General features: G+C 42.7%; 1 protein-coding gene across 1 annotated transcript in view; it reads right to left on the reverse strand.

The window, feature by feature from the left end:
- Positions 1-19,696, reverse strand: part of ANO2 (anoctamin 2) — a 347,356-nt gene that overhangs the window by 38,632 nt on the left and 289,028 nt on the right. Inside the window, exons 17-19 of the mRNA XM_081309365.1 lie at positions 9,567-9,678; positions 6,941-6,998; positions 6,682-6,782 (exon numbers count right to left, since the gene is read on the reverse strand). Coding sequence (XP_081165491.1) covers positions 6,682-6,782; positions 6,941-6,998; positions 9,567-9,678 — 271 coding nt within the window. The remainder of the gene's footprint in view (positions 1-6,681; positions 6,783-6,940; positions 6,999-9,566; positions 9,679-19,696) is intronic.

The following is a 19,696-nucleotide window of genomic DNA, read 5'->3' on the forward strand; positions in this document are numbered from 1 at the left end:
ATAAATAAAGGGTAATGAAAACAGCTTTGAATAAGAAGTGTGTGAGGGTTGTTCATGAGTATATTAAAAGATGGATCAGGTGTAAAGGAGTTAGCAAAGCTGTGGTGGCTGAATGATAAGTGCCTATGGTAAAAGGTGGCAGAGAAAAGCATACCAACTCATGCTTCAGAATCTCACAACTGGAGTCATCAGATTTCCCAAAAGGTAAGGAATAAAAACCGGTCACAGCCCTGTTGAAGGAACAGCAGATCCGAATGTCTCTGTACCCACGTTGCCCAGATAACTAGGATTCCTAATACTTGCAGAAGGGAGACATTTATTCAGAAGAGAAAATGAACCAGGGAAACTCCAGATCTGAAATAATTCCAATAAAATCAGGCAGAGAAACCCACAGACAATGGAGTAGGCAACTGTATAGATGTGCACGGAGCGCTGGGCTGGAGGCAAAGATCTGAGAACTGCCATGGAGAGAATGAAGCCAAGGCAATGCACACCAACTATGGTCAGAGCAGAGGGTCAGCAAAGAGCCCTGAGGAATATCAGACCTTTCCAGGGAGGAAAGTCATCTTAGAAGGAGCTGCCCAGGAACATTATTTAGGGCAGTAGTGCCTAAAACAATTCAGCTCCTCTCTGGAAAGCAGTTAAGGGGAGGAGGAGTGGGTGACAGGAGCCTCCAAAGCACACACACAAAAAAAAAGAGAGTCATGGGAGCAGAAGGCCAAGGCCAAGTCTGTGTGGCAAAGGTGGCAAAGGAAGAGGAAGGAAGGAGGGGGCTTCAAAATCTTTTAAGTGTAGATAGGCCCCCCCCAAAAAAAAATCCCCAAATAGTTCTTATGAGCCCATCATTCCCACAAGTTTTCCTCCTGGATAGCTTGGTGACTATTAAAAAATTAATAAAGCCTCTCTACAGCAGGTTTTAAGAGGAATCCTACAAACTGTATAACATACAGATGGGCCGTTTGGAAAACTGAGGATTATGATTCTGACCGTATGATGCACTCGCTTGTTAAAGTGAGTCCTTTGATGTTACCCCTTGTCCTTTTCTTCTGCTATTTTTTCCATCCCTTTTTAATGACAAGTCTTAGAAACTCTTTGGAAGTCTCCCATTTCCTTCTCTGCCTGTGCCCTATGGGCTCATACCCAAGAAAATGGTGATTGTCACCCTTTGGGCCTTCTTGCCACAGGAATCTGGGCCCCACGCCATCCTATTATTCCATGAACCCTGAACCCTATAAAAGAAGGCAGAACCTAACCATAAATGGGCCAAAGGGGAGGAACATATCAACCACAGGGTGTTGCTCAACACCAGTCATGGTTCAAACTTATTCTTTAAACTTCTGACTCAGGGTCAGACTCCACTGTATTTGAGCAGAACACAGACCTTCTGTGATGTCTTTAAAGAGAGAGTGTTTTATGTCTTGAAATGTTAAACTTAGTACATTTACACAAAGAAAGCAGACAGTTTATAAAATCTTACTAGCTGAGTCCAGCCATCTCTTACAACTCTTTGGGGGATGTGATCTGGTGCTTTTCGTAAGAATAAGGATGGAAGGACATTTGCCAGTGGAAGTATTGATCTGTCTGTCTGGTTGGTCTATTTCAATGTATGCCAAGCGAAAGAATCTAGCACATGAGAAAGCTGGTATTTATCCTTTGGAAGACCAAAAAAAAAAAAAAATCCATCTTTGGATAATAACAGGCCCATTTCAGTTTTGCTTCAAAAAGGAAGAACCATTCTTGGGGATTCCAAGAATGGAGCTAAATTTGAGATCCAATGATAGCAAAGAGTCATGATGTGGTATGTTGTGTTTTAGGAATACTGCACAGTTTTGATCCAAGGTCTATTTTGCAGAGACACATTTGGGAAAGCTGTGGGATGAGGAAAATTCCACCAATTGGCACAGGTAATAAACAACACGGGATTGAATTCTGCCACACTGTTAGCATGTCTGAAGTCATCTCAGAAGGAGCTGCCTATGAACATTTTTCTGGGATAGTTCTGTTTAAAACCATTAGCTCCTCTCTGGAAAGCATCTGTCACAACTGTGTCAGGCCCCGGGAGCCTGGCATTGCGTGAGGAAGGATAGTCTGAGAACACGCAACCAAGTTTTATCTATTATCATTGTGATTCCTTAGAAGCATTTTGCTTTTCCATCTCCAGGGTCTCTGATTCAGGTCTAGAAAAGAGGACAGGGGGTTGGGGGACGCTGTTGCCTGGTAGAAGATGCCTGAACAGAGGCCTCAATTGGTTCACAAAGGACTGAAGACTGGGAAACAGTATTCTAGTTTGAGACTCTGCTGGGTTGTAAGATTCTCAAGGCCATACAATTGTGTCATGTTAATTTTTGCAGTAGGCACACCCAGAGTCTACTGAGGATGTCACAACCTCAGGGAGAGAGGTGACTACAGTTGTCTGGACTAATGGATAGATATCAATGAGACAGTCTTCACGTGTTTTTAGAAAGATGTAAGAATAAGAATCAGAAAATTTTTTGCAAACCTAGGTGATGAAGCCGGGCCTGGCACACACCTGTAATCCAGCGACTCGAGAGGCAGAGGCTAGAGGATCGTAAGCTCCAGGCCAGCCTCAGCAACTTAGAAAGACCCTGTCTCAAAATTAAACATGAAAGGAGCTGGGGATATGGCTCAGTGGTAAAACACATCTGGGATCAATCCCCAGTAACCCCTCACCCCAAAAATATCAACGATGAATTAAAGATGATCAGTGTTGTGAACTTTATTGTTATCATGTTTTTTTTTTAACCCCCAGCATTCTTAGTACAACCACCTACTGAATTTCTTAGTCTTATTTCCATTTTTAATTTTAATTTTCATTGGTGCATTATAATAATGTAGACGAGTGGAATCCATTATGCCATATTCATACACACACATTAACGTAATTTTATCAATCCATGTTCCCCAGTACAGTTTTCAAAGGTCAAATCTGACCTATTAGATCAATATTTATCTCCTTGCAGAAAAATTTGAAGGGGAAGGCTCTGGAGGTAATGACAAGGTATACTATAATCCAAAAGCCATCAGGCTTAGAACAGAAGAGGAAAACAGTGTTCCTGAGTGGGGTCTTTTCAGGCTGACTCTCTGGACTTGCAACATTTAAAAAGTATCACCAGCCACATAACAGCCCATGACATACAGTAAAATCTTGGCTACCTGGAGCCCCAAGAATGATTTCTTCTTTCTCTGCTGTTCATGTATTTTAGATGGCTGAGCAGTTATCCAAGCCATTTGCCTTACATGACCATGTTGGAGGCAGATTTTTTTGAGAATAACTTTCTGATGGTCACACAGTAAGTATATTTTACAGCTGGATCTAAACTTGAATCTGTTTAGCCACTAAATTTCTGCCCTATAGAGACACCCTATAACTTTTATAATTTACCTGACTCCTTCTTTGCTGTCAGAATCAACTGTCATTTCTCTTTTGACTTGAAAAGAGTCTCTTTTTCATTGCTTATTCCATGTTTTTCAACTGTCATACATCAATGTACTGTCAGGTGCTTAAATTCTGGATGGGAGAAGTGTAATTAATGAATAATGTACCCCAAGTGGGAAGTGAAGGTCCAGTAATCATAATCATAGTGACTTTATGGACCAAACTCAAAATACAACCTGTAGGATCATAGAGAACTTTGGATTTGGTAGAATCTTTGTTCTGCATCCCTAATGTTACCTATGTGCTATGTCATATGTGTCCTATTGCAGATTAGAAACTGAAATGAGGAAGCATGTTTTAAAATGGAGTGACTTGTATTTGAAATCAATAGAGACCAGCTTCACTCAGTAGAAGAGAGGTTATTGGGGTGCTAGACCTATAAGGCACCTTTTGAAAAGACTACAATGCCACCAAATTTACCAAGAGACGTGGACAGCAAGACTTAGAAAAGTGACTTACCTGCAGCTTCATGAGTTACTATGCAATTTCCATTAATTAAACACACATCAAGTAATAAACAAGAAAATTAAGCCTTCAAGGCAAACCACCATGCATTATTTTCATCTGTTAGGGAGCTGATGGAGTTGATGGGTAGGAAATGTGCCAACACACTGTCCAAACATATGCCTGTTCTTTTTTTTTTCTCTCTTACACTCTATAAAAGGCTTCTGGGTCCAGAAAGAATGGGCTAAGTGGTAGAACAGATGTCCAGATGAAAACATGGTCATCTCATGCCTAGAAGCTATCTATAATTCCATCCAGTGCAGAATAACAATGCACTGGAAGTGCAGGTGTCTTCTCCAGATGTTTGGAGAGAAATGAGACTTTCCTTGCAGGAGTGGTGGAGGGGCCAGCCACATAGCTTCAAAGGGGCCAGATGTGGCTTTGGTATCTGCTGCATATTCTCTCGATGTTCGTTCCTAACAAATAGTGTCTCTGTAAGATGCTAAGCTCCTAGAGAACAAGAACCATCTGTTCTTGCTTGACTATCAATACACAGCTTTTGGTTAGAAATCAGGGAACAGAATGAAGCTTCAGTTTCTTGAGACTGGTGCTTTTCTGACGGCTGACTACAGGCTGTTTAAGCAGGGGAAAGGAATGAGGCATCCAGACACTTATGTTCACATCAGTCCTTCTCTAGAAAAAGTGTCTGGCTAGGTGCCACCTGAGGCTGTCCCAGTATGTGGGCAGACAATAATACTAGGTGTTCGATCTAATTAATGGTATGTGATGGCAAGACCCAACTGGAGAACTGGAACAAAACAATGTCATGAAGAAATGCCAAGGATCGTCATTTCGTAAATTACAGCTCCATTTTAAATGTTTTTTTCCCCCCCAGGTAAACTAAATTTTCTTCATTATAACTTTAGCTATCTGTTCCTGAGGAAGACTAGAAAGTATCTTTCAGAGAGTGATAGCTCCCATGGTGGCAGGTGTATAATGTAGAATTTTACATGGAGAAAGAGATTGGGCCATATCTCTTCTAGTGTCTCCATTCAACCCAAGGAACCTAGGACTTAGTGAACTTTAAGTGGATTTAACTGGTTTCTGGCTCTTGCCTTTGCCACGTCCCTGACATGTCCCAACATCTTGGTCAAGGAGCTGCCATCTCTATGAGATTTACCTTTTCCACCTGTAGCAACACCTCTTGTGGGGCAGAGTTTGTGAGAAGACCAGAGTTAATCTATTGATTGTTTATAAAAAATATCCACATGCAATGGTTTCTTTAAGAGAAATTATGGCAGACCATCTTGTAACAAATGATGGTGACATTTCCTTTCAAGACACAGACACACCCTGGAAGAAACCCCTCTGCTTTTGAAGCTTCTTCAACTGACTCCAAATTCTTGACCTTTACTCTGAAGGAGTTCAGATTACATACAGAGCACCCAGTAACTACAGGCAATTTTGTCTCCCAAACTAAAAATCTTTGGGAAGAAAAGAATCATTCCATATATGATTTTTCTTTCCACATTTCAGCCATATGAGCCAAGAGATGGAGGCAGTGGTATTCCCTGAAAGCCCTCCTGCAGTATGGACAAAGTGTTATTCCTAGCCTTGTAGTTCAGAGCCAGATTCTCTGGCCCTTAAAAAACAAAACAAAACAAAACATTCTGGTAGCCACTTGATAAATTATTTGGCCACTTAAACTAGTCAGAATGATTCCAATGGCTGCAATTAAGAACCCTAAGCAATAACATGTTCAAGTTCAGTTGGAAAGAAAGAGATTAACCAAAGAATTTTTTCTTGGAGGATTTCTTAGAACCATTAGTGTAATATGCATGGTAAGTTTCTAACAGGAAGATAGAGCATGTCACACAGTCTTCAACTAGCCCTACAGGCACTCTCTGGCGGTTGCACCCCAGAATGGTCAAATCTTGCAAATGGTCCTCAAGACAGCTGACCCACACTCTTAGCATTTCCTCTGATTATCCCTGGCTCTGTGATGCTGGCTGCCTTAAAAGATCCCCTGAAATAGATTCTTCTTCAAAACTACAAAGCAATAGAAGGAAAACACAGAAGAGGTTACATGTTTCTTGGAACTGTAGGTAGGATTTAATTCGTTCCATCTTTTTTTCTTTGGGGGCCTGCAGGTCAGTGTTTATTTTCATGACCATTTCCATGCAAAGCCTGATTGAAAGAAGTCCTTCTATGAAATATGCATAAAACCATGGAGAAAGGGTAAAGAATCTACATGAAAACAACTCATTCTGTGTTTCACCAACTATTCATCCTTCCCTTCCTGAGATTATATCTTCAACATTTACTTTTCAGAGATTTTTTTTCTTTTTTTTTATTGGTTGTTCAAAACATTACAAAGCTCATGACATATCATCTTTCATACATTTGATTCAAGTTCGAAATGATTCCATCATGCATCAAACTTTCAAACTCATCTTTCCACCATCCTCAGAGACCAAATAGGATTAAAAATATTATTTACTTTAGGATCTGAGATACCTAACTTCTATCTCTGCCATTTGTTCGTTCTGTGAATTTAAGCAAGTAGTAAATCTTTCTGAGCCACTAACATCCCAGATCAGATTGGCACACAAGGTCAGTGGGAATGGAATTACTCCATGGGAAAAGTTATTGACAAGAAGACAGAGAAAGTAAATGGCCAAGCTAAATGATAAGAGGAGAGACCATAAAATTTGTGCTCAAAGTCTGGTACTTCTGGGCTAGCCTCTGGCAGCAAAGAGAAAGTGAGATTTGTTACTTACGGGACTCCAATCTCAAAGATGTTGTTCTGGATCAACTGCTTCCCCAACATGATGATGCTGAGCTGAATGCAGAGTTCCATGAGGCAGCCCCCTGGAGCACACTGCGGGAAGGAGACGACAAAGAAAGAAGCAGTTAGGTCAAGTGGAGCTCAGAGAAGCAAGGGCCCTGAAATGCTGTGATGGGGATAAAAATGGGGCTGGGATGGGGATACATCTATAAAATGCTAGCCAGGTAGGAAACACCAGCGACTGTACTTGCCTCTTCCATGCGGTAACCATCAAACACATAGACGTAGCTCCCAGGTCTGCCCACAAACCTGAAATCAAAAGGTGTGGGAAGAGTTACAGAAGATGGAATGTGCCAGGGCTGCTTGAGGATGTGCATTCTCATCCAATGTCCTCCTTGAGAGTACAGGGAGGTAGCACATCACTCTGGGATAGGCAACCAATTATTACCTAAAACACCTAAAGTTCACTTCTTAACCTCTTAACCCAGTCAGATTGTAGTGGACAGAAGTAAAGCTGGGCAGGGGCTAAGACTGAGTGTGTTGTGAAGCTGAGAAGGGGTACGAGTGAGTGTGGATGTGTTTGTGGGTGTGGGTGTGATCTCTGAGACTAAGCACAATGATGCCTGGAGTCTAAGTGTATTCTCTACGCACCTTCTTCTCTTCACCAGTGTCAAGAATCGAATTGTGTGCAGCTCTTTATTGAGGGCTTATGACTTCCCAGGAAATCAAGGTTTGACTGACTAAAGTTGCCAGTGGAGATTCCCGAGATCAGAAAAGAAAGAATATCTTGATTTTTTTTCTCACTAAAAATATTTAAATGAAAGGAAGTCTGTCTCATTCCCCTTCTATATAGATGATATTTTATTCAGGGATAAGACAACTGGACAGATGGGGAATTAGACAGGTAAAAGCCAGTCATGAAGCCAGACAGATGATCAAGAGTCTTGCTTATTTAAAAATGGCATCCCCTTATCCACCCATTGAAATCCTATTCATCCATGGAAAGCTCCACTTGAATCTTTCCTTATCTGAGGTCTTCTTGTTTCTGTTTATAATTATGTGGTTTCACACCCTTTTCTTTCCTTCTTGTGGTATTGGGAATGGAACTCAGGGTCTCACACAAGCTAGGCAAGCACTGTACCGCAGCCCCCCAACACTTTTACACCTCTTCCTATAGCACTTATCACAGTTTACAGTGGTATTGTTGCCAAGACTATCTCTTCCAATATACCACAAATTTACCTAAACATCAAACACCCTTTTGTCTGAACTATGTGTATGATTTGCCCTTGCTATAAAATCTAGATAGAAAGCACTAGCGAAATATATACTCATTAATTACTCATTAATATGGATGATTCCCAGTGTGTGTGTGTGTGTGTGTGTGTGTGTGTGTGTGTGTGTGTTACTGGGAATTGAATCCAGGGACACTTTACCACTGAGTGACATCCCCAGTACTTTTAATTTCTTATTGTGAGACAGGGTCTTGCTAAGTTGCCCAGGTTGACCTTGTACTTGGGTCTTCCTGCCTAGGCTTCTCAAGTAGTTGGGATAATCCTATAATAGGTATGCATCACCATAGCTGGCTCTGCTAGTTGGTGATACCCCTTTCTAGTTGGTGATACCCCTGCATGTACTATACTTTCATTGGAAGCCAAGGGCAGAGGTCCTGCAGAGGGGTTTGTGTTTTGAGTCATAAACCCTTATAAAATATTACCCAATGTGAATAATGACAGTTCCTGATAGCACTGCCTGGTTGATGAACTTGCAGTTCTAGGGAAGCTTGTCTAATACAGTTGGTAGATGTCTCCTGGGAAATCTGCTTGTAGTAGCCAAATGACCTGACCACAAAAAGTAATTTATCATAAATTATTTTATTTCCAGATCTATTGCACAATAAAGAGTTTATTAGTTTTATCCCTGGTTCTTGAGAGAAGCCCCTAAATCCTTGGAATTTCCAGAGTGATAGGACTGTTTTTCATGGTGGGCTATTGGGACTACACCTACATTCATGCTAATGAGATTACTCAGGATAAAGTCAGAGGATGCCAGAAAGACTAACCAATTGGTTGGGGATTTTAGCCAAGTGATAGCATTATGACCTCAGTGGGGGAAGGAAACTAGAGATTGAGCTCAACTACATGGTAAGTGATTCAATCAATTATGTCTAAGTAAAGAAATCCCAATTAAATTTCTGGATACCAAAACTTGGGTGAGCTTTCTAGTTGGTGATACCCCTGCATGTACCAGGAGGGTGACAAGTCTTACAGACATGGAAGTTTCATGATTAGGACCCTCTGAAACCGCAACCTATCTCCTCTCCTATTTGCATATTTAGATTTGTATCCTTTTATTATAATAAAAGTATAAGTGTAAATATAGCTCATTGTGAGTTCTGCGAGTCATTCTAATGAATTAATATACCTGAGAGGAGAGTGGGAATCCTGGAATTTATAACCAGTGGATTAGAATTGCTAACATCCTGAGAATCTCAGAGTTAGTGTATGGTATATGAAGAGAGGACAGTCTTGTGAAGGACAGTGGCCTTAACCTGTGAAGTCTATCTTGATTTCAAGTAGTTAGCACCACAATTGCTTTGCAAGACCCAAGAGACACTGAGGGCTAGACATGCAATGCCCTCCACTCCCTGCCTTGTCCTCAAGGGAGACACCAAATTCCAGTAGAGTTTCCCTGGTTGTCAGACTCTGAAGAAGCTAATTCAGAATGATTTACTGCTCCAAGAGGAGACGAAGTTGGAGAACAGGAATGAGGATGTGAGTAGACAATGGGGGTGGACTAGCCTTACATGTCCTGACAGTGAAGGACCCAGAATTAGTGACAAATTCACTTTTCCACACGAGACACCATTATACTCACCTCCCCTTGAAAAAGGCCACATAGAAGATGGGTGAATAGGCATTGACAAATTTTAGCAAGAAAGCCTTGAGTATCAGGCGCTCTTCAAAAGTCTGTTCTGTTTTTGGAACCTCTGCAAGAGAAGACCAAAGTTGATTAGAGAGAGGTGAGATTTCTCACCTCTCCAGAGTCTTGACCTTGGTTGTGAGTCATTGTCTCCCAATTTACTCCTTCTAAATTGAAACCAAGGGACCCATCTCTCTGGCATGTTAGAAATGAATTCATCTGGAAGGCCCAAATGGTTCACCAGAGAATCTGAGGCTATGGAAAGCAAAAACTACATTCTTGACTTTTCTTCTTCAACCTCCCTCTTCTTGACACTCAAGCAATGGTTTCACACTGTGCTCCTCAAAGAAGAGCCTGAGAAAGCAGAATTTCCAACTCCCATTCTTTGCTCTGTCAAGGGGAACTCCAGTTTTACCTGTATAACTTCAGCTTCTACAAGATTTTACTGAAACGAAGGTCTCCAACTAAAACGACTGGTTGACCACTGAACTAGAGCCAATAGGGCAGCTAGGCCTTGTTCTTTTTACTCCTTCTTCATTTTTGTCAGGTAACCATTCATTGGCATGTCCTCTGGATAGGCTGAGACACCTTGTGATCATTTCTCAAATGATGGAGGCTCCTCAGATGAGTGAGACAAACGCGGCCTGAGTCTAGGGTCCCCAGCTCACAGATTACAGCCCTAGTGTGTTCTATCAGGTCCAGGAGTCAGCTGACATTCCAGGATCCTGAGGAGCCCTGAGCAGAAACCCCACAGGTGCCTTCAGAAGACTTGAGACACCTGGAAAGCTTCAGTAGGCAACTGTGTGGGATGCATGGTGGGGACTCTACAGATTGACAAATGACTTGGCAAAAATCAGAGGCTACAGGGTATTCATTTGGGCTGCTATAATGAAATGAAATAACCTAGGTAGCTTATAAAAACCAGAAATTTATTTCTTATCATTCTGAAGGCTTAGAAGTCAAGATCAAGGCAGATTCAGTGTTCGGGAAGGTCTGCTTTCTGGTTCAGAGAGAGCCCCTCATTGCCCTGACCACACTTACATGGCATCCCCTTGGAATGCCCTGCTCGGATCCATATTCTCATGTACACAACCTTTGCATTCTTGACATCTAGAATAAATGTTACCCATAATCTTCTCCAGGAAGCTTTCCCAGATGCCTTCAGCTAGGAGTAATATTTTTTCTGTTTTCTTTTATAGTGTTTATATCTCTCTGTATTAGCTATATATATTCATGTATTTTGAAAATTAATAGTAATATAGCTGTCACAGCGTCCATGTACACTTATTCAGATCCCAGTAAGTCAAAGATTTAGGAATTGGTAGTTTATTTGGGAGGTTCTCCATGGAAGCAAGATGAGGGAATGGAATGGTGGGACAGAGAAGGGAAGGAAGACACAGGGTATGCTCATGAGCAGGTTGATGCTGCAGGCAACTGGGACTCACAGGTTAATGTTCCAGGTGGTTGAAGCTCAGTTTCACTGAGAACTTTCTAGGGAGCTGTGTGAAGTATACCTCAGAATTCACACTGAGGGGAGAGCAGGTGGGAGTGCCTCCTGACTGAAAGTCACTGTCAAACTTAGCTCCCTGGCACTTCTACTCTGTCTTATGCATGGGCGGAGAATATTCCTAGAACCGGAGAATGTCTGCAGACAGACAGCTATAGGAAGTCATTAGTGCGAATTGACAATGTCTGAAGGTGACCTTTAGAGTGGTTCAAGGGGATGTGAGTACTACATAAGAGTGTCAGCTCCAAGCTGCTCCACAGATGGCACTGTACACAGGTGTGTAGTTTGCTATGTCACTTAATCCTCAGCTATCTAATGTGAGGTGGGTATTATCTTTCAGTTTTATAGATGAAGGCCCAGAGGCCCAGAGATTAGAACCTCACTCAAAATCACAAAACCAGTAAGCAACAGAGGTAAGATTTGAACCCAAATCTGCCCACCTCTAAAGACATTTTTTTTATATTGTATTTTAAAATCAGGATCTTTGACCATTAATGTTTGCATCTTATGTTCTCTCTCACCTCCCCATCCTAACATAAAGCACCTGAGAAATGTTTGTCACTGTTGAGTTCACTGATTTCATGCCTGTCATCATGCTGAGATGCATAAAGCCTGCACCCTGTCCTTCTATGAACTTCACTGAGCAAATTCTTTGTGGAAAACTTCTCACACAAGGTCAAGTCTCTTCCAGATTTAACTAGAAACGTAGGGTGTTATCTCTCCTTTCCTGGAAGAAGGGGCTCTTAGAGAAGCCTGCATATCCATAATCTTATTTCCTACATGGCACAGTGAGTCCTTAATTCATGTCAATGCTGGGTCTCAGGCTTGCCTATTTGTAAATAATTAGTAGCAACCTCCCTTCTCGCTGAACAACTGCCTGCATAAAGATTATTCTTTGGTGGAGGTCAAAAGCACCTAACCTCTACCCCAAGTCTTGGAGAACCTCCAAGGTGCCCTTGACTTCTACAGATGCAGCTTGAAGATCACCTAGATATGATTTATGTGTGGGGACCAAGTTGCCAGAGAACACGCCTGGAGACTGAGAACCATAGAGAATCATATTACTTTGTTGAGCATTTTCAACTGCATAAGGCTTTGTTTAGAAAGTATTACATTTGGTAAATATTTTTTATTGATTTAAAAGAAATTGACAGTGGAATGCATTACAAATCTTATTACACATATATACCACAATTTTTCATATCTCTGCTTATATATAAATATGTTGACACCCAATTTGTGTCTTCATACATGTACTTTGGATAAGGATGTCTATCACATTCAATTATTTTAAATATTAGGTTTGGTAAATATCTTAAGTAAATTTGAAATTCATATATACATACATATATGTATATATACATGTGTGTGTAGGTGAACACAAACTTTAACACTAAAAATCCATCTCGAGTAAGGCCTGTGGTCGGGAGAAGACCCATGGGACATAAGAGCACACCTGTAGGGGTCCTGCTTGTGTGGGGCCTCCCATGCTCCCTGGGGGAGACTGTGACACAGACATGGGCCTGGGCTCATCAAGCTCCTCCCCTCCTCTTGGATACACACCAGGTGAGGGCAATGTGAATGAGTGGTAGCCAGTGAGACATGAGTGGAAGTGAAGTCTGCCACCTCCAAGCCTTGTCTCTCACATCTCCTGCGAGGTCTTCTCCTCTGACTCTCTTCCCGCATCTCCCAGGGAAGACTTCCCGCCCCTGGAGCATAACAGCGCCCCCCAAAGGAGGAATTTCAGATCTCCCAATTGAAGACCCTCCCATCATCTGGCTGTGACATGAGCAAGTAATCAATCTTGGAAGTTTATGACAGTATCTACAGAACAGGCATCAGGGCTAGAGTGGCTCAATTGACTAATGCAGGTGGTATTCTGGGATATAAGTTCTGAGACACTAGCTTCCATTTCTAAATGAAGGGAAAGGCCCACTCCAACGGGGGTCCTTGGGAAGTAGGGGCAGTGCTTCTGAGCAGGCTGAGAGGTCACTGGGAGCAGCCTGAAAGGCAAAGCTCTGTGAATCTGTTCAGCCAGTGTTGACAATAGGTGAGGAGAAATGTGTGTGAGAGACAAGGTATTTGAGTGTGATACTCTCATCCTTTAGAATAAGTCATTGAGAATTTATTATCACATCCTCCAAACAGCACATCCTGAGAGAAGCAACGACTTTTTGGAGGTCCAAGAAATATTTGCAATAATTCAGAGAGGACTCTTCTAAGATGGAGATGGAGGAGTAAAACAGTATTCGTCCTAATCATAGGAGAACAACAGAAGGAGCCTCTAACACAGTGGTGGTCCAAACACCAGCAGGGGACTACTCAGGAGACTCCACAGGAAGGGACAAGTCCCGTGGGTCTGGAAGGGGGTCTGAGGGTGGGAACGCTCAGAGATTCTTTTTCACTATATTGGCATTAGCATTGCCTGCTGTGAAATCTAGACAGTATTGTAACTGTATAGGAAATGAAGCTGGAAAAATCTACCTTAGCTGATTGATGGTTTTGTGGTCTTCTCCTTCTTGACATGCCTGAATGGATAGCCTCATAGATAAGAGATCTGAGTGATCTCACACTGTTTCACCAAATAATCATTCAGATAATGACTTGTACTCACCATTTACAGCCAACTCTGCCACTTCTGTTGTTTCTTCTTTAGTTCATGCATGTTAATAAGTGCCCTAGATCTTACATTTCTAAGGTCTTTCCTTCCCCTGCTACAAATCTTGCCCCAACAAAGGCCAGTGCCTTGCTGTTTGATTTATGTGCATCAGGTCTTCACTGGGCCTAAGGTTCCACATCACCTTCCTCCACCTGATCCTTTTGGCCCTTGATAGAGGAAACAATTCTCAGGTCCAAGTGGAAACGCCTGCTATTGATTTCAAAGGTCACATTCAGTTTAGATCTCATAGCAGTGATCTCTTCTGTGATTCTTCACCTGATCATTTTTTCTCCCTCCTGCCCCGGCCCTGCCACATACAGTTACAGGCTTTAAAAAAAAATTACAATAAACGGGATCACGGAGATATATCTGGACAGGTCACAGCTGTTGCCAGACATATTCTATGAGGTGCAGGTACTGAATAAACGAATAAATGAAAGCCAGGAAAAAATATTTGGAAGAATTAAAAAAATTATCATATACCACAATTACATTCAAGAAGGAGCCAGGCGTGATGCCTGTAATCCTAGCAGCTAGGGAGGCTGAGACAGCCTCAGCAACAGTGAGGTGCTAAGCAACGTGGTAAGACCCTGTCTATAAATAAAATATAAAATAGGGCTAAGACATGGCTCAGTGGTCGAGGTGCCCCTGAGTTCAATCCCCAGTACAAAAAAAAAAAAAAAAAAAAAAATCCAAAGGAGGTAACTTTCTTTGCTGAGTAGGATAATAGGTGTGAAGATGCAAAAGCAGCAGCATAAAGAGAGTTAAACTTTCCTCAGTAAGAGAGGGTCTATGAAATTAGTTGTAGGACGCAGAAAAGGAGGAGAAGTTGGTGCAATGGGAAGGGAAGGGCAGACAGGGCAATGAGACAGTTGAGCCAGAGGAGAAATGGGCAGAGACACCCAGTAGAAATCTTTATTAGCTTCTTCTGTGTGGTTTTTAGTATGACAACTTTATTTAGTTTCCCACAAAATATTCATTAAATTCATCTTAGGTGAAAGATTCACCCTTCACTAAAAATTCATAAAATTCTAGGTTTGCCCTTGTAGAATGTGCTAAAGGACTAAGTCTTACTTCAGGATGGGCACAGGGGCATGAATAGAGACTGTCCACAGGATGCTGTTGGGTCTGGGTTACAAACCAGAGAGAATGGAATGGGGTAGGAGAGATAGAAATGATGATGGTGGAGAAGGAAGAGGAGGGGCAGGAGGGGAGGTGGGGAAAGAGGAGGTAGAGGAAGGAGGGAAGGAAGGAGAGAAGGAAGGAAGAAAGGGAAAAGGGGACTTTCCCATAGGATATTTTTCTTTAAAAAAATAGAAAGAAAGAAAGAAAGAAAAAAAGAAAGAAAAGGAATTTGAGCCTCTGCCCAGCATGCCTGAGACATTCAATTGAAAAGTAACTTAACTACAATTCATCTCTCTTAAATTTTGGAGTAAGAAAATTAAAACCAATATCACCAAAATAAATAATCAGGTCTGAGGGTCTGAAAAATTAGAAAATTTGTCTTGTAAATATGTCTGGAAGGGGATTAGGAAGAGGTATGGAGTGGCACGTGTCTTTAATTTCCTTTCATAATCCCCTTTGAACTGTCTGTACTCAGATCTTCTAGTCCCTACAGGAATTTCCTCCAGTTGTCTGAAAAGAGAATCTGTTGCTTTCAGAGCTCTTTGCTCCAAATGGAAATGAATGGCTCCCTTCCTCTATACTGATAAATTATGGGCCAGACTATTATTTATTAGTTTTATTTCTAAAAGCAGCCTTTGCCTGTGGTTTTAAGGCCATGAGCCACCATAAATAATGGGTATTTCCAATAAACAATTCAAATCCACTTGATAGGCCACTAAATCAGCTGGGTCCCCCCACCTCAGAAAGGCCCTGTGGCCATGGTGTGCACTTGGTTGAGCCTTTAGGGGAAGGAGGACCTCAGGGAACACCTCACAGTGAGAGAGAATGGAGCTTTGGAATGCCAAAGGCTGGAGCTACAGTATGGCTTTTGGATCTCCTTCAACAGCCAACACAGGGCACCTTAACTGCCTGTGACAGAACCCGTGTGGCTGAAAACATGAAACAGAGTCCATTTGGGGTGGAATTATGCCTAAAGGTTAGGTAGGGCAATCTGCTTTTCAGGCCATGGAGCAGGATCTCCTCACAAGACTCCAGATGGTCTGAGACCATAAGGGAATGGTTTAATGCTGTGCTTCATAGAACTCCAAATACAGTGCTTCTAGAAACCATTGCTATGGGCATATAAAGGAGGAGAGTCAAGTGGTAGCAGTGTGAGTCCACAGGCAGGCAGCCCCTTGCCATCATTTATGTGCCCCTGAAATCTCACCTCCCCCAGGAAGCTCCCAAGGTTAAATAGAAGTCATCTGAAGGTTTCTTCTAGCTCTCAACCTGTGGGGACAGGTTTCCAACAGGACTGCATCTCAGACCAGAATGGATGATCAGATAGCACTCCCATGATCAGACACCAACCCCTGTTCTTTTAAGGATTAAACCTCTGTTGCATTGTGTCATGAAAAAATATGAGTGCAAATGACCCAGCTGTAAGCTGCCTTGGAAAATAATTAGTATGAAAGCCTAAGTTAGTCCCAGGGGCCAGCTTAGGACTCCAAGTCCCCAGAGTTCCTTCCTAATCATATGGAAACAGCATGGCTAGCAAAAGCATACCAGCTGCAGGATCTAAGCCCTGGAAAAGCATCCCATCAAAACTGGTTTCCCCAATAGCCCCTAGCCAGCAGATGCATAATGACGGCCAAAAGATAAAGTGAAGAGATGCCTAAGTGTGTATTTACACTAGTCCACCCTGGCTCTGCTCTGCACGGAGGCATGGAGGGTCTGAGCCTATGTGACTGAGCCCAAGAGCAAAGGCGCCTGTTCTCCCTGCCTCTCCCCCAAGGCAATAGAACTTTGGCAAATAGCACTGCTTTCTGACAGCCCAACCATCTGGTCCTCCTCCATTTGTGTGTGGATGGGTGGGTGGAGGGACTGTCTGAGCCTTGAGTGAGATGCTGCTGCCTTGTCTGTGCCATGGGAGGGAATCACCAGAGGAGAAGCCAGCCAGCTGGGTCAGTAGGCAGCCAGCACTTTGGCTAAGGGAGACGAGGACACCTGAGTTGCTCCTGCTACCCTGGAGAGCTTCTTAGTACAAGGAACCCTTACAACCAGGAGGAGAGCTTTCACCCCAGACTAGGGGATATGTGTGGGCTAGCAGCCTGGTTCACTGCTACCCAGGGATATCTGGACCCTGGGGCATCTCATTTTGAGAAAAAGAGGTCCTAAACAAGAAAGTAAGGGGGAGAGAGAGAGAGAACGCCCGAGAGTGAGACTGACAGACAGAGGAAGTGATAAAGACACAGAGACAGAGAGATACAGAGAGTGATGGAGAATTTGTCATGTTATATTATGGGCCATCACTAGAAACCCCATGCAGCACCCATCAGGTGCCACGTGCTGTTTAGGCACTGGACTTGGATGTGACATTTGAATGTTCCAACTGCCCTATGAAGACTCTCCCTGTGGCAAGGACAGAAGCAGTGGGAGAGCAGGTGTCATTTTTGTAGTCTCAAAAAGTCCCATGACACCAATGGGTCACCTTATAAATATCTACACTGGTCTGGAAACCAAGACACCCTTGTCCCTCAGGTCTTTTTCAGGGAAGATAACCCCAAGGGAACGCTTTCACTTTTCCCCTTGCTGTCTCGTTTCTTTCAACGTTTATCTATCCAGTGATGATTATGTGCCAGGCACTGGGGACTCGGAGTACAATGGTGAACAAACCAATAAGTTCCCTGTCATGTGAAGCTCATGCTCTAGAGGGAGACAAACAAGAGCATTTTACAGAGTCATGCAATATTAAAGGAACATGGAGAGAGATGAGAAGAAAAGTGGGTAGAAGACTTGAAGGTGGAGTGGTCCAGAAAGAGTTCTGAAGAGGTGACCACTTAGCTATGGCCTGAAGGATCAGGGCCAGCACGGAGCAGCTAGCAGTGTTCCAGGTGTTGATGGCAAGAGGAAAGGGCTGGGGGCAGGATAGAACTAATGCTGTGCAGGAAGAGAGAGGGCCAAGCGACAGGAGCTGGGAGGAAGTATGGTGTGGAATTAGAGATGGAGGAGGAGCTAGTTCATCTGGAGCCCTGTAGGCTACACAGTGGGAATCCAAGTGAGGTTCTTGAGCAGGGAAGGGATTTGGTGAAATAAAAACTTAAAATCACAGAGAATAAACTGTGATTTCATGGGGAAGGGGGACAAAAGTGGAGGCAGAGAGATGAAGTAGGAGTGGACTGACCAACCCTAGGTTGGAACCTGGGCAACTCAGTCAGATCCGGGATAGATCTGAAAATGGAATAGATGATATTCACCAACACTGAATTCTAGTGGTGAACGAGGGAAAGAAATCCAGAATAGCAGCTGGGTTTTGGCAGGAGCATTTGAATGGTTGATGTTGCCATTTCTTGAGTTGGGGGAAAAAAATGAGTGAAAAGTAACAGATGTGGAGGAAAACTAAGAGCTCCAAGCTGGACACATTGAGTCCTTGGTCCCCTATGCATTTGTCTCCTTGAGTCATGACCCAAGGAGCTAGAGCACGGTGTGAACTGAGAACCCTCCTTCAAAGTATCCAGGTAACTTTGAGGAATCAGAACCTCAGGCAAGTGGGGGCCTCAGTGTCATATGGTCGGACTGGGTGGTTTCCCAAGTCTTTTTCCAAGACCAATTTCTGATCTTCTGTGTTCTGTGGTGAAACTCATAAGGTTATGATGAAGAATAGAGGAAAGCCCTGGACTGGATACCCAGAGACCTTTTCTGCCAAGAGTTCCCAAATACAGGAGTTTATCTTCCTGAGCCTTGGCATCTTAGTCTGTGCCCCCCCACCCCGCTCCGCCCCGCCTTTTTAACAATAATGTTTAAAACACACTTATTTACAAAATCACTTGATGATGACTTATATAATTTCAACAAATAAAGTATTTAGTGAAAAATCATGGTATACAATGTACTTGTCTCTAGAAAAAAATGTCTTATTTATAAGTTGAGCAACAAAGGTATTTCTTTTAATTAAATGCAGATTTTAGAAAAGCATTCATTATGTAGTACTGCCATAATAAGAATTGATTTCCGAAGAATTGCTCAAGTATCCAGTGAAATAAAGAAGTGAATTACAATTATTTCAATCATATTCAGAAAAATCGAATGTATTTACTTTCTTCTTGAGTCTTTGCCAGTTTGATCTTTTTGGCTTTGCTGATTAACTTCTCAGTGTCTCTTCTTTTCCTGAGGCTGATTAACCTTGGCCTGTCTATCTCACTCTGTTCATGAACACATGAAAGGAGCTTGAGTTTCCAGGAATGCTTCCTTTTAATTTTGGTATATTGATATCCTAATTCCTAAAATGGCACCTTCCTTAAGCATTTGCTGTAAAGATCCAGAAAAATAAAACCCAGGAAGCACCAAGCAGAGTGTAAGGCTCAAACACTATTACACTGTATCCAGGAGCATTATGAGAGACTTAGTGGAGAGGTGCCAGTGGGTCATCTGAAAATCCCAGACAAAACCCTCTTAGAAAGTCAGGAATGGGGGGGGGAGAAAGTCAGGGATGGGCATTCCAGCATCACTGGGGGTGGCGGCATCCCCTGGAATTACCGAGGGCCTCCTCCCTCTGGAGAGGTGGAAATAGTGTGTCACCGGATCTGTTGTATTTGCAGGTTTATGAATTCAAGTTATGTGCTCCTAGGGAGGGTTTCTAGGGAGAAAGGAGAGCCTTTTGTCTTGCTTCTCTGTTGGGATCATCTTGGAGATGAAGGGGGAGGTGTGCATGTGTGTCCTGATAGTGGGAACCTGGCAGTGGCAGCCCCTTAACTGACCCCCACACACACACAAAGGAGAAGGTCATCCTTCCTTGAAGAGCCCAGAAGTCTGTCC

This window comes from Spermophilus citellus (assembly GCF_964194105.1).
Source record: "Spermophilus citellus genome assembly, chromosome: 10".
In the NCBI taxonomy this organism is placed as follows: domain Eukaryota; kingdom Metazoa; phylum Chordata; class Mammalia; order Rodentia; family Sciuridae; genus Spermophilus; species Spermophilus citellus.